The sequence below is a fragment of the Podarcis gaigeae genome (genome assembly GCF_964106915.1).
Source record: "Podarcis gaigeae genome assembly, chromosome: 7".
Classification (NCBI taxonomy): domain Eukaryota; kingdom Metazoa; phylum Chordata; class Lepidosauria; order Squamata; family Lacertidae; genus Podarcis; species Podarcis gaigeae.
The window spans coordinates 48,745,621-48,759,980 of NC_139683.1; the positions used below are offsets into that span (position 1 = coordinate 48,745,621).

Below are 14,360 nucleotides of genomic sequence, written 5' to 3' on the forward strand. Positions count from 1 at the left end.
ATTGTCATCAGGGCACAGCAGCTTGCTCAGGGTCCTCCAAAATCTAGAGCTGCACCAGAGTACTCCTTAATAACTGCAAAACATTCACATTTTCTGACTCGGTCTAAACTTTCCAATGCTATGAACAAAAGAAACTTGTAGATAGATCCTGCAACCAGGATAAACTGTCCTGTTTGTAGATCCAATGTCATATATCGTAAACCAATGCAATCTCTCATATTTTGCATTAAACATAACCATCTTGCTTAGTGAGTGTGAATAATGGCCAGCCTCTTCCCAAACCTATAGACCTTACTCACCCATAGCTCTTAGAAGAGGCATCCATCATGTGGGCAGGGATAGCCTGAACCCTCTTTCTTCCCTAGATAACATTCCCGATTCCCAGGAAACACACAATGCAAGTGGCACCTCAGTTCACACATGCGCCTTTTATATAAGCTTCCGGTAAGATCCAGCTTAGGATAGCAGCATCTTTCAGCAAATGTGGGGAAATAATGTGTTTTCCAGTGCATTGTCTGAACATATCCTTGAAGCTGCTGTATAAACTGTTGTGTTTACATAACAGTAAGTTTCACTGTACAGAGTGGATCTTAACACCAAGCATGGGCTCATCCAGAAAACCTGATTGCCATTTGCCTTGATTCAGTGGCAAAATGTGTGTTTTCCTGGGGGGAAGCGCCAGGACAAACAACAACACTCAGACATGGAGCTTTAAAAACTGAACCTAGAAAAGCAGCACAAAAGGAAGCCTCCTTTAAAGAGCGTCCTTCAAAAATACTCATTTTATTAATAGTTAGAACACAGAAGTCTGGCAATTAATCTTCACTAGGACCATGGCCTCCAAGGGGGTACAAACTCTGTTTCCTGTCCATCACCGCTGAGTCACTTAGGGCTGTAATAACTTTAGCTGGTTCACTGTCCTTGAGGGTTTTTCTGGCAGTGGCGAGTGGGTGGCAGCGTTGTTTTCACTCCACTATCATGTTTTGACAATAGGTTAGATTCCTGTAGAGCCAGCACTGTGACTTTTTGTGGCTTTCAAGTTTTTTATTTATTTACCCGTGCTGTTGTAACTGCTCACCGCTGTTTTTGTTATTTGACTTACAGATTTCTTGGGAGACCACCTGCCCCTTTTTTACATCCAAAAGCAAGGGGGATGAGGTGGGGGGAAATAGCTCAACTTTTTTCTTTCTTTCCAGGAGAGAAGAATACCTATTTAACATGTTTGCCACATAACTTGTGTTTGTCCTTCATGAATTAATCATGGAGGGGGCGTATGTGTGTTTGTTTACCCGGACTGGATAGTCATTAAATTTGTGCTCGGATATAGCTTTTGCCCTGGAGCTCTATGCATCAGGATGGTTTTAATTGCAGGCAGAGGAGCCACTGGGAGGCTTTCTCTCACACAGGCACCTGCTGCAGATGATTCAGCCCTTCCATTCGCCTCTAGCAGGGCCTGCATACATCTGCCAATACCTGTCATTATCTGAGGCAGGCTTGTCAAAACCCTGCATCCTTTAAGCTCTCCTGAATTCCAGCAAGGGACCCTCGTCGGTTTTCCTGGCACTTGTAGACCGCAGTGCACCTGGTATTTAAATGGCAGCAAAATGTGTTTTGATTGTTTTCCTCCTTTAATGAATCTACCTGAGGGACATTTAGCTCTTTATCTGGTAGCATGTAACCGAGTAGCTCACATTTACACTGTTTCTGTGGAGAGACCAAAAACAAGCAAACAAACAAACAATGCGTTCCTCTCCCCCCCCCCCCAAACCCCTTGCATTCTTGTGCTATTATACTGATCCATCTGCCATAGGTTCTGTAACAAAATCTGCAGAGGTCCCCCAGGAGTGTTTTGCTCTGGTAATCTACACTAATGATTTCTGAACATATTTAGCCAGCTTTATGAAGACCTCATTAGAATGTGACTGAATTCCCCCCAAAAATGCAAATAATGCCTCATTAGAATTTAGAGCAAGCCATTATGGAGTTGCCATTAAAAATATTCTTTGAAAAATGATCTGATGCAAGGGCTGGTTTCCACAGACCTTCCACACCAGCAGTGCACCACCCCACATATACAGAAAAACGTTATGGAACCTCTCCCATGATTAGAGAATCATGTTGGATCAGAAGTGGCTTTATCTAAGTCTTTCAGAAAAGACCTATGAGCAGGTATCAAAAGGTCTGGCAAGCTGAGGGACGTAAAGCAAAGATTCAGTGCCACGTCAATGGAGGGAACTGGTGCCAGATCAGCCCCACATCGTGGAAACTCCATTGCACCAGTAGACCATCAACCCCTTTTTCATAACCATGGCTTCTGGATCCGGCTTGATCATTGCTCATGCTGCCCCACTGTCTTTGGCTTGCCTCATTGCACCCTAAACTAAAAAGACGCCAGTTTGACAATGGCTTTAAAAATATTTCCACTGACCCTAGCTTACATGACCATAAGTGCAGTCCATACTGTTTCCACATGCTTGTGTAGGAATGATGCCAGAAATATTATTTAACTGTCCTGGAGCGTGATGGTCATGCATTTATTGATTTGTACTATCTTGGCCCACCGGACATAGTTATTAGCTGCACATTATCAGTTGAGTTCAATAATTATTGAGCACCACTATCTCTGGATCAGGGTCAGTGCATTTAATGATAAAAGCTAGCAATTTTATCCTTGTCCTGGGTTGCAGCAACATACGCAGTGAATATAAATTGCCAAGAGTCCAAAGAAATAAGATGAATGTGCATGTCGTGGATCAAGTGCACAGTGGGGGATTTTTGCATCTCTGGGTTGTTGCTGCAGCAGTCCCACTGCCAAAGTGGCAAGCCACTATTAAGCAGCAGTCCTGTGCAAACCTACCTGGAAGTGAGCCCTATACCTGGAAGTGAGCCCTATTAACTATAATGAGACTTAGGTATAAGTAAACATGCATGAGAATGTGCTGTTTAAGGTGAGTGATGGATTTGCTTCTCAGCAGCTAGAACAGCTGTTGTAATAAACAAAGTTTAGGCTGTGTTCACTGTTTTCCCCCATGCATACATCACTTCTTTATATGCTAACTGAAGCCACTGCCACTGTTGAACAATAAAACACTTAAGCAGTCATTTATTTCTGCACAAAAAACGGGGAGAAAGAACCATCCATGTTATAGTTAAATTCGTTTATCTTACTTTAAAACAAATGTAAACAATTGTAGTTTTCCAGTAAAGATGAAGGCAGATCTGATAGATAACTTAAAAAAAAAGATGCTTCATAAAATTCAGCAGCTTAAAATCTTTAATCTGACATCAGTAAATAAGATAATGTGTCTTACCAATCAAACCAGATTTCTGCTTTCTAAATGTACAACCAGAAATTACAAGTTGGCTTTATTCCATCATGCATAGCAGGAGCAAAATCCTTAGGGGGAACAATTGGCTGTTATTCTCCAGGAAGCTAGGCAGACTCTTCTATAATCATTTAATAAAGATGTCCCCAAATCAACAGTGCTTGCCTCGCTGAGCAGGGCAGCATAAAACATGTGCAGAACATTGCCCTTTGTAACACCAAGAGAAGCTCTGATTGGTTTTCCATTTATCTTGCATGCTGTTTTCTACTAGAGAGTGATGCTCTAGATCCTAGAATGTATAAAATCAATAGCGATTCATATCTTAAGCCTTTCTGAACCAATTAAGGGTACCCAGTTAGAAAAGTGCAAATAACTGGTCTTGATGAAAATACACAAATATGTGAGGAGATTTAGATATTAAGAAAGGAGCAGAATTCACAAGCTAGTGTCCTTCGACAAGGTGGTGTCAGGCTGTCTTGTACACTGCCTCCACAGTATGTAGATTATACATTTTGGTAGTCTAATTTACTTAAGTTTTAACTAAAGAAAAGTCCTGAAAGTGTTAGGGCCAAGCTCTTTGCATCTTTGCATCTGACCTGCAGGGTTTTTTTATAAATGCAAAATGCATCAGCTAAAACAGATTGGTAATTAACAGGATCAGAGCAAGCATGAAGAGGAAATTTCTCTCTCTCTCTCTCTCACACACACACACACACACACACACAGAGAGAGAGAGAGAGAGAGAGAGAGAGAATATCCTGAAACTGGTCTCTGCTTTGAGACACCCATTGACACCTCTTATTTGTTAGCAGAAGAATCAGTTCCTGAGAAAAGGCACCCAAACAGGTCTTTGTGACTGTACTTGCTAATTACTATTGTCTTTGGTATCCTAGTCTCCCACCATAATTACAGCCTTACACTTGGGAAGCTGAATGTCACAGCTGAAGAGGAAACCGTCAGTTGTGCTTACCACAGGAAGTAATGCAGAGAGACACTGAACCGCTGTGTCACATGTGTCTGGCAGCAGAATAGTGTCAATGTCAACATGACTTGGAAATTTTCTGGGTAGCATGGCTTGTCCTGTGCATCAATACTGTGATTTTTTTTATCTTTAACCAGTTTGTACATAGTCTAGTTACTATGCCCTAGTGCAGGGCTGAAGAACAGGGTCCAGCTGACAGGCTGCATCCTGAGCTCACACACGGACCACTTGGACCACCCATTTGTCAATCACGTGATGTCACCACAACATCAGGTGATGTAACTTCATACGGTGTGGTTTGTTTGGATACCGCTTTTTGGACCATAGGCCCCCAAAAGCAGCGAGCAACATTAACACATACATATAATCAACCCAAACAATATAAAGTAAAAACTTTAATATTAAGCTATCAACTATGCAATTGGAGTGCTCTCCCAATTCTTTCCTTTATTCCTTGGCAAGTGATACTTGGATTCAAGCCACCTCTGCAAAGAAAGAGGAGGAAGAATTGGGGATTTGGCATCAAATGCAAGTCTCACTTCCAGGAGGGATTAACTTGACCCAGGAGCCCCCAGCAGAGCTTTCATCTGGTGCCAAATTTAAGGACACCAAATGCAAACTCCACTTGCAGAGAAACAACTGGGAACAGCCTTTAATGCTTCTGGTTGTTCCTTTGCAAGTGTGACATCAAATGTAGGAGGAGGGCAGCATGTGCCAAATTAGGATCCCTGCTGAGATCCTAGCAGAGGATGAAAAGACGGTCCTGATACATATTCAGGTAATACTGAGCTCAGGGTTGTCAGCTGTATAGTGTGTAGTACACTATTTTGCACGACTCAGCTGCTTTTCACTATATACCAGCATACCAGACAGTTCGGAGAACTAAGATTAACTATCTAGCATATAGTACTGTGACTGTAAATCACTTCTGCTGCAGATCAAATGGCATTCCCCTTTACTTGCACAAAATGCTTCAGTATTCAGCAATGCTTAACTCAATACAAGAAAACAACAACAACAACATGATGGAATTTGGCATTCCTATACTCAGTCAGAAATGAAAGTTCAAACATCTGCTAATTAGTTTAAATTCTGTCACATGTTGGTTTCAACACACTTCAAGTAGAGAAGTGAAGTGCCAGTGGTAAAGAAATAATTTGTGATGTTATCTCCTCATTGTAGCAAGCTATGCAATTCTTTGCAAAATGGATAAGGATCCTGCACATTTTCTATGTCAGTCAAGATAATTGTATTTGGGTAAGGCCAAACAATTTTATAGCATTTATATTATTTTCTGGTGTATTACTCTTATTTCCTTATGAGATAGCAGAAGAATCTGTGCAGGAAAACAACAAAAGAAGCCAGAAAGATTATTATTTTTTGCCTGAATATGCTTTTAAAAATAATTATTTATTTAAAATATTAATAGCTCAGCTTTCAACAGTATCAATATCAGGGTGCCATACAACATATTTTCCTCATGTCATGTGCACCTGCCCATACCTCACGTCATCTGATCTCAGGTCTGGGGCAGGTAAAGCCACAGTTGATTAGAGGACCCTAACATAATAATCCTGGCTGACCTGAAGTAGCCACATGAAGGCTGATGTCGGGCCAGCTCAAGACCATGACCTCCATGACAACCATGGGTCTCTCTCAGATGGTCATCAGTCCAACACACCAGGCAGGGCACACCCTTGATGTGATCTTTGCTCCAAGTGATATGGCAGATGAACTGAAGACATGGGGAGTGCAGTACACTGCCTTCTCATGGTTAGACCATTGTTTGGATAAGTTTGGAATGACAAAATTCTCAGAATTTTGTAATACAGTTCGGCATCCATAATTATAAGCAAAAATGCCTATGAAATGTATTTATTGGTGCAAATGATTTTTAAAAATGAACCACATTAGGGGAAATTATGTGTAAAATGTATTAAGGAAAACTGCATGTTAGAATTCAAATTTAGATAAGATACAGAGGACATAGTGAGCAGGAGTGGTTCCACAAAGGGAGGGAAAGAGTTTCAGAAAGGCAAAAAACTGTTACCGTAATTAGAGATAATGAAGATGGAAGGACAAGACTGATGGCCTGTAGTACCTGAGAATTTATGAAATCCCTTCAGTATTGAAACTTTTTTTTAAAGTATACATATTGCTATGACAATGAAGAAGTGTCCCCTTGTGCAACAAATATGTTTGGAACTTGCAGATCCCTATCCCTGCCCAGCTACAATTCCCAGTTCCTTGGGAAATAGGTCTCAATGTGAACCTCTTTTAAGAATTGTAGCTCTGTGAGTAGGATTAAGGTCTACGCTTAAACTATAGTTCCCATGATTCTTTGGAGGAAGCTATGGTTATTTAAAGTGGTATGGTGCCGTTTTAAATGCAAAGTGCAGATGGGGCCTTGTTCTGTTTTAAGATAAGTTGTCACAATATGTCGTTGTGTTAGGCTGAGGAAACTATCACGTTTGGGATGCAGGGACTGCTGCTTGAGCATCACAAGTTGTGGATTATGCTGTCAGTCAGACAATCCCGGATATTAAGGCAGTGCAACAATTTCATGTGGCAGCACCAAGCCATCAGCAGTCACCATCTGCTGAAGTACATTATATCCTCATGTACCATGTAAAGGCACTTCAGCCATCATGCATTGGATGCAGTTCCAGAAACATGATATACACAGCTAATCTGATAATATAAATGAAAGGCATGATGGCAAGATGGACGTGCCCAACTTCCTTTATACAACCAGCTATTGTAGCCATATCAGACCAGCCAGTAGCTGTGTGGTTGTGTGACTGAAGTGCCTATTAGATATTTAATCCTGCCTCCAAGAAATGCCATATAAGACTGCATGCCTGTTTCATCATCCACGGTACAAGTTGAATTCTAAAGTAAAATTAGCATGTGTAAAAGTGTCCATCCAGTGACCTCATATGAGCTATCAATATCAACTCTACTAGAGATAACCAGTAAGTAATTTAAAATTCCCTGTGCAGCTAGAAGATTAATTTGGCTGCCAGTTCACATATTAGTATCACTTTCAGCTATAAAGAACTGTGAATTGCTGTACTTACTCATGACTGCTAACTACTTCAAGGTACCGCTGAATTGACTTTTACAACATATGGGTGTGTGCTTGGAAATACTCATCATTTCTTAAAGGTGCATGAAATGCAGTGAATGAAAAGTAGTTTATACATCTGATTCAGACAGAAAGAAGATGTGCGTGCAGGGCAGGGAAGCCTTCTAGAAGTGATGCTAAAGTTTATCCATTGTTCTTTATAAAGCAGATGAGCCCTTTCTTTTTCCTAACTTGTATTTCAGGCCTCTTAACGGCTCCCGAGAATACTGTAGGAGCAACATGGAAGCAGTGCTAAAACTGCTTGAATGCCAGATAATAATCAGGCTTAATCTCTTAATCCATCCTCATAGATTTTGTCTCTAAACCTGTTCAAAACTATCTGGTTCATCTACCTGCAGTGTCAGTATAACACTTTGTCTGAAAAGGAAGCTCCTCTGCTTTATAAAGCAGCTGCTCACCTTTAGGGGTTCCTTTTCAGCCAACCATGCTCAATGCACAGCCATCAGAGTGTGGGGCTAGCAAGTGGGGAACCTATTTCTAAACTAGCTCCAGATCTGAATCTTTTAGTGTTGTTGTAAATATGTGCATAAAGTAAAGGTAAAGGACCCCTGACAGTTAAGTCCAGTCACAAACAACTCTGGGGTTGCTGTGCTCATCTCGCTTTACTAGCCGAGAGAGCCGACGTTGGTCTGCAGACAGTTTTTCCAGGTCATGTGGCCAGCATGACTAAGCTGCTTCTGGTGAAACCAGAGCAGCGCTCGGAAACGCCGTTTACCTTCCTGCTGGAGCGGTACCTATTTATCTACTTGCACTTTGACGTGCTTTCAAACTGCTAGGTTGGCAGGGGCTGGGACCAAACAACGGGAGCTCACCCCGTCGCGGGGATTCAAACCACTGACCTTCCGATCGGCAAGCCCAAAGGCTCAGTGGTTTACACCACAGCGCCACCCACGTCCCTACAAAAATATGTGCATTAGGCAGCATTAATAACAAAATGTTCTATACATATTAATGTGAAACTCTACATAGCTTAGACTACCTGTAAATGTAAATTGGTACTGACATCAAGTTGTTTTAATCACTTTGGGTGAGTACAGTGAAAACAATGTTTACTGACTTTTACTTATCAAAATCTAGATTTGTGAAGAGTGTGCATAAAATTTGCATTGTAAACCAAACTAAGTTATGGGTATAAAATGAATACAAGGCATGGTGTATCTTTATAATGTTTCCCATAACTCCCTACTCCCAAAAAAAGCCAAACAAGAGGAGGATTTTGATAGACTTGGTAGATTTGGATGCAAGAGTCCCAACTTCAATCGCTATGAAGTTTGCTGAATCGAGCATGTCTTGGTTTCTCTGCAGAACCTGTCTCATAGGTTTGTTTACTGATGACATGTGTTTTACAAAAACAGTAGCTAATGAAACCCAGGATCTGACCATTTTAAAGTGAAAACTCTCTTGGAAGTGTCTCCTCCCCAGGGTCCAGTCTTCTCAAACTTTTGTATCATATAAGCAAAAGTTTCCTTTCAAATCTGCTGGCTACCAATTTGACAAGTTTTGTGTCTCTTCCATATTTAATTCATTATAGTTACCTAAGAATGCTTCTTAAGAATGTTAATAACCCTTAGAATAATGTGTTTCATTGACAAATTTAAAGTCTGCTATCTCCCAAATGAATTTCCCATTGACATTTGTAACTGACTTATTTAACAATTGACTCTTCAATAATATTTCAATATTTCAGTTGTTAGGTAAACCTTGCAAACTGAGTTATGCACTGCAATCCTATTTACCTCTGTGTTCCATGGGGCTAGCTCCTAAGCAAGTACATTTAGAATTATAGGCTGGAGTGGCTTTCAGAAATTAGGCTCCATGTCTTCAAAGCAGAAGTGCCAGCTTATGAGGGTGATGGGGCAATGTCCCAATTTCCCAGTGTCAAGCATGTGATGTATCAGTAGGTCACTGGGCCAAGAAGCAGACTTTGTCCTTATCCAGTGGCGAAGTCTGGGCTCTCAAATTTCAACTGCGCCCTGTGCAACACTAAAATTTGGCGTTTCCCCCACCCCCAGCTTCGTTCTGCAGCATTGTTGTGGCGCCTCCTGCAGGACTCTGCCCAGTGCTGCCGAACTGGTCATGCTACCTTAAAACTGCTTCTGCCTTATCTCAATGGTATCCCTTCTATGGAGAAAAGGAAAGTGTAGGTGCACTTGGAGACACTGTTGTCATGAGTACAAAACTGCCCTTCATCCCTGATATGGGATGGCCCAGCCTTTGCTGACAGGGATCTGACAGTGGGCTGCAATGTGTTTCTGCATGCAGACTGCACAGAAAAATACTCTGTGCTCCTTGAAATATGTTTTGCATTTCAGAAGTACATTAGCTTGATGTAACAAAAGTAGCCAGTAAGTTTTCTCTTAAAACGAAGTGCCGTACCCTTTAAGAAAGGAGAGGTTCCCTCCTGCCTTTCTTCTACCTGTCTTCTGCTGGACAGACACTAGGTATCCTGGGGATACAAACTTGCAAATCCAACAATATGCAGCCAGAAGTACATGGTGTCTATACACATCCTAAGTCTGCAGATGGGTTGGAGAAATTGCTTTTTAAGAAGGAACATATTAGTAAGCCAGAGTGTCTAGACTATGCTGTTGTATGTTACTTTTCTAAGCCAAGCAATTCAGTCCAATCTATTTTTTAAATTGTTTATCCGGCTAAACTGAGCACTGTGGAACATCGGCAAGTGCCCATCTCAAAAGGAATTGTGCTAAAGTTAGAAACCTGATTTAGGTCCCATGCTGCAGCTGTTTCCTTCTTTGCATGTGCCTTGGACACGTTGGTGTGGATCAGATTCTACCTATGGAAGAAACAAAAACAGCAGGCAGAAAAAGGAAATGAGGGTCAGAGACTGGGCTTTGATAGTTTGCGCCAGACTGGGGATCTTGGGAAGTTCTGTTTCTCCTGAACAATGCGGAGAAAAACACATTTTCCATGGGGGGGAAATTGCTGTTACAAATAGCTGCCTGACAATGGAGACAAGCACTGTGAACCTTTTAAGTCAGGGATTTAAACAATGCTATTGGTCTGTATTATCAAGCAGAACAGACAGACAGATAAACAATGAGCTTTCAAATGTGTTTCTTGTGGTTTCTATTTCCCTGACTGCAGGGCTTTGTGTGTGTGTATTTTCCAGAGAGAGTTTTAGGAATTGTTACAGAACTGGCAGCAAAATGCCAGACAGAGATAAAATGAACTGCATGGTATGCTTATTTTGCATCAGTACTTTGCATCTGGTGTTCAGATGTATTTTTTCCCCCTCAGTTGGAAGCGATTTAAAGTATCCTGCCATATATACACAAAACTTTGCACATTGCTTTGGATGCTTCTACAGAGGTCTACATATTACAGGTTCTGTCCTGTGTGTCCTGCCACAGGGCCTATGGGTGGGATTCCACTTGACTCAAGAGAGCCATGTTTCCACAACAACAAACATGAGAGCACAGAGACAGTTGTGTGGAACAAAGGAACTATATACAATTTCCATATCACCAAACCCTTCATCTCCACAACACCAGGCAGGCTCTTCCAGGCACTAGTGGGTCCATTCTCAAAGGGTGGGACTATAATATTTTAGAAGGAAACCGGAACTAAAAAGCATTTACAAATAAACATACATTTCTATGAATGTATTGTGTATATAAGTGTGTACACACATGTTTAATTTATTTTATTTAAAAGCATTTGTGTACCACCCAATATTACAGAAATCTTTTAAGCAGTGCACAGTCTAAACACAAAAGTCACTAAAACAAAAACATAACCTAAAACTAGTTTTTAAAAAAGCAATATAAAAACAAATAACAGCAAATAATTCAGAAGATTCAGACATGGAAAACAGGATCCAATCATACAACTCAGGGAAATTGTGTGCAAAATGTGTGCAATTGTGCACAAGAAGTAAATGTTAAGTGTATCTTGCCCCAGTTTTGCATATGTGTTCCTTGGCTAGGGATAGGCTGTGTGAAGTAACCTGCCAAGATTTCTGCTAGGGGCCTAATGAGTTATTCAGTCTCACTGGGCATCAGGTTCAGGTCCACAAATAGAATCTTTTTGTCATTCAAATCTCATTACTGCATATGTCAGATTTCACACATTCTGTGTTATGTTTTACGCATACATGGTTACCACAACCCCTGCTTTACTGTTAGGTTTTCAGAGCAGTTAATATCTCAAAAAAATAAAATAAACCTTTCTTCCACTAAAAAGGAATCATGTCACAGTGTGCTTTTTCATAAAGGAATGAGACACTTTAGAGACAAATAACCAACTTCAGGAGGCTGTGAATGTTTAAATGCAGCTTTGTTGCTTTTCCCTCTGGATACTCCCTCAACAGGGAGAAAAACAGGAAATGAGTGGTTATTTTAACTGAGCTGTTCATGGCATAAATACTAACGTGATTCATACAATTTCCCCAACTTGCGCTGAATGCTATTTCCACCTTTAACTCACAGAACGATTCTTTGAAAAAGAAGATTGTGTTCTTTAAAACTAATGATCCATTTCTTTTGTGTAGGCAGCATGGCTGTTTTATGGGCAGTTCAATTGTACATCACTGCAAAAGTGTTAAGGAATGCTTCAAATTGAAATATATATAAACCTTGATTTTTTTGATTTTTTTTTTATTATTTCTAAAAGGTCAAGTGCTGTAAATACTGGCCGGATGACACAGAGATATATAAAGACATTAAAGTTACTCTAATAGAAACAGAGCTCCTGGCAGAATATGTTATTCGAACATTTGCCGTGGAAAAGGTTAGTGTTTAAAGATATAGTTTCTCATATGTTTCTAATCATGTCTGTGTTAAAGCTGCAACATCTTTAAAGTCAACCCTTTTTCCAAACTACTTTGTGGGTAATACTCTACTGCCCCCTAAGGGTGAGGTCAGGTTCCCCCCCCCCCCCATTTAAACAGCAACATGTTTCTTTCCAGTGCCTTATGAAATAGAAGTGGGGGCAGGACTTTAAATAGCTATTGTGTTTTAAGAAGTGCCACATTAAGGAATTCCTGCTTTTGTTTTCTGTTAAAATGCTTTCTGCAACATTCTCCTTTCTTCTCTTTTTATTCAACGATGGATGGTCAGAGAGGTGCCCATGAAATCCGAGAAATCAGGCAGTTCCACTTCACAGGTTGGCCAGATCACGGTGTACCTTACCATGCTACAGGACTTCTAGGATTTGTCCGGCAAGTCAAGTCCAAAAGCCCACCAAATGCAGGCCCGCTGGTTGTACACTGCAGGTTAGTGCAATGAAAAGGCCTTCTGGCATGCCTGGTTGAGAAGGTCACTGTCTAATTTTATCCCTTTAAATTAAACACGCACTGGGCTGAGCTGTTTGTAGTCAATGTTAATTTGAATGCCATTTTTTTCCCAACCACTGCTGATCGACAGACAGCAGCCTGTAGACAGGTTACAATGATCTATAGCATCCTTAATAAGAAATTGTTACCCTCAAATGTGAAAGATGTCAGCTACATTGCTGAAAACCCCTAATGATATATTTAAGGCACATTCAAATGATGTTCATTACGTATGCCACTCAAGAATCTGTTTTCAGATTCAACAGCAAGCACTTTCTGAACTTTTAACTTGTACTAATTGTGCTTTTGTATTTACAGCGCCGGTGCTGGCAGAACTGGGTGTTTCATTGTGATTGACATTATGCTAGATATGGCAGAAAGGGAAGGTGTTGTAGATATATACAACTGCGTCAGAGAGCTTCGGTCTCGAAGAGTTAACATGGTGCAAACGGAGGTATTCCCATCACCCTTTCCTGCCCCAGTCTCTCTCCTTGTGCATAAGAAAAATGCATTTCATTTTACCAGAAGTTAGAATTCAAATTCATTTAGGTGATGTGCCCTGTTGCTGCTTCCTGGCATTATTTACCATCAGCTGCTTGTGTCCGATAGAGATGGAGCCATGCAGAAGGCTTATAATATGCATTAGAGTGACACGGTAAAAGTAGAAAGAGAGGTCACAGAGTGAGAAATCAAGTAGGGAGGATGAGACCACAGTGGGTGGCAATAGGGGTTGTTGGCAAGTTGAGGCTGGGGTGGATCAGGAAATATTTTGCAGTACATGTGACACCTAAGGAGAGACTTCAGCAAGCAGAGGAAACTCATTTACTCAGTACTGTAGAGAGTTTTCTATTAAGTAACCGTGGCTGGCCAGTTCCTTATTGGAAGCATAAATGCAGTACATGAAGTCTCCTGCTGTTGTTTCCCAGCAGCTGGAGCTCAAGAGACATGCTGCCTCTGATTCTGGAAAGTAATGTGCCACAATCAAGGCTAGTACTCATTGACAGCATTCTTCTATGAGATTCTCTAATCCCTTTTAAAAGCCATCTCAGTTGGTGGCCATCAACACCATCATGAGTTCCATAGTATAGCTCTGCCCTGTATGAAGAAGTGGATTTCCTGCTGCAGCTGTCAGGTCACTGATGGTGGTGGGTTGAAAGCATATACACTTCTGCAAGGAGGAGAGAACAAAAATGGGACTAAGGGGAAACTGAATGCAGTCCAGAGTTGTAAGGTAGAATAACACCTGCCCTTCATATTTAGTGGATTACAGTAAATATGTAACACTGTAGTATTGTACTATGATACTATAGTTGGTTTTCCAACAGCATGTGCAAAAGCTGAAAACCACATTTAGTTCTTCATTTTTTCATTCGGAAAAAAATCTCTCATTTATGTGGGTACTATCACCTATCTCTTTACTTCTACAGGAACAGTATGTATTCATACATGATGCGATATTGGAAGCTTGTCTGTGTGGGGATACCTCTGTTCCAGCCTCTCAAGTTAGATCTGTATATTATGAAATGAACAAACTGGACCCTCAGACCAATTCAAGCCAGATCAAAGAAGAATTTAGGGTAAGCCATGGGCCATGGATACATTTTTAAAAGC

The 14,360-nt window shown here is 40.9% G+C and overlaps 1 protein-coding gene across 28 annotated transcripts in view; it reads left to right on the forward strand.

Moving 5' to 3' along the window:
* The window catches only part of PTPRM (protein tyrosine phosphatase receptor type M), a 413,795-nt gene that overhangs the window by 386,569 nt on the left and 12,866 nt on the right, over positions 1-14,360 (forward strand). For all 28 annotated transcript variants that reach the window (XM_083746769.1, XM_083746763.1, XM_083746742.1 and 25 more), the window contains 4 exons: positions 12,089-12,205; positions 12,535-12,689; positions 13,068-13,203; positions 14,177-14,326. In XM_083746769.1, coding sequence (XP_083602895.1) covers positions 12,089-12,205; positions 12,535-12,689; positions 13,068-13,203; positions 14,177-14,326 — 558 coding nt within the window. The remainder of the gene's footprint in view (positions 1-12,088; positions 12,206-12,534; positions 12,690-13,067; positions 13,204-14,176; positions 14,327-14,360) is intronic.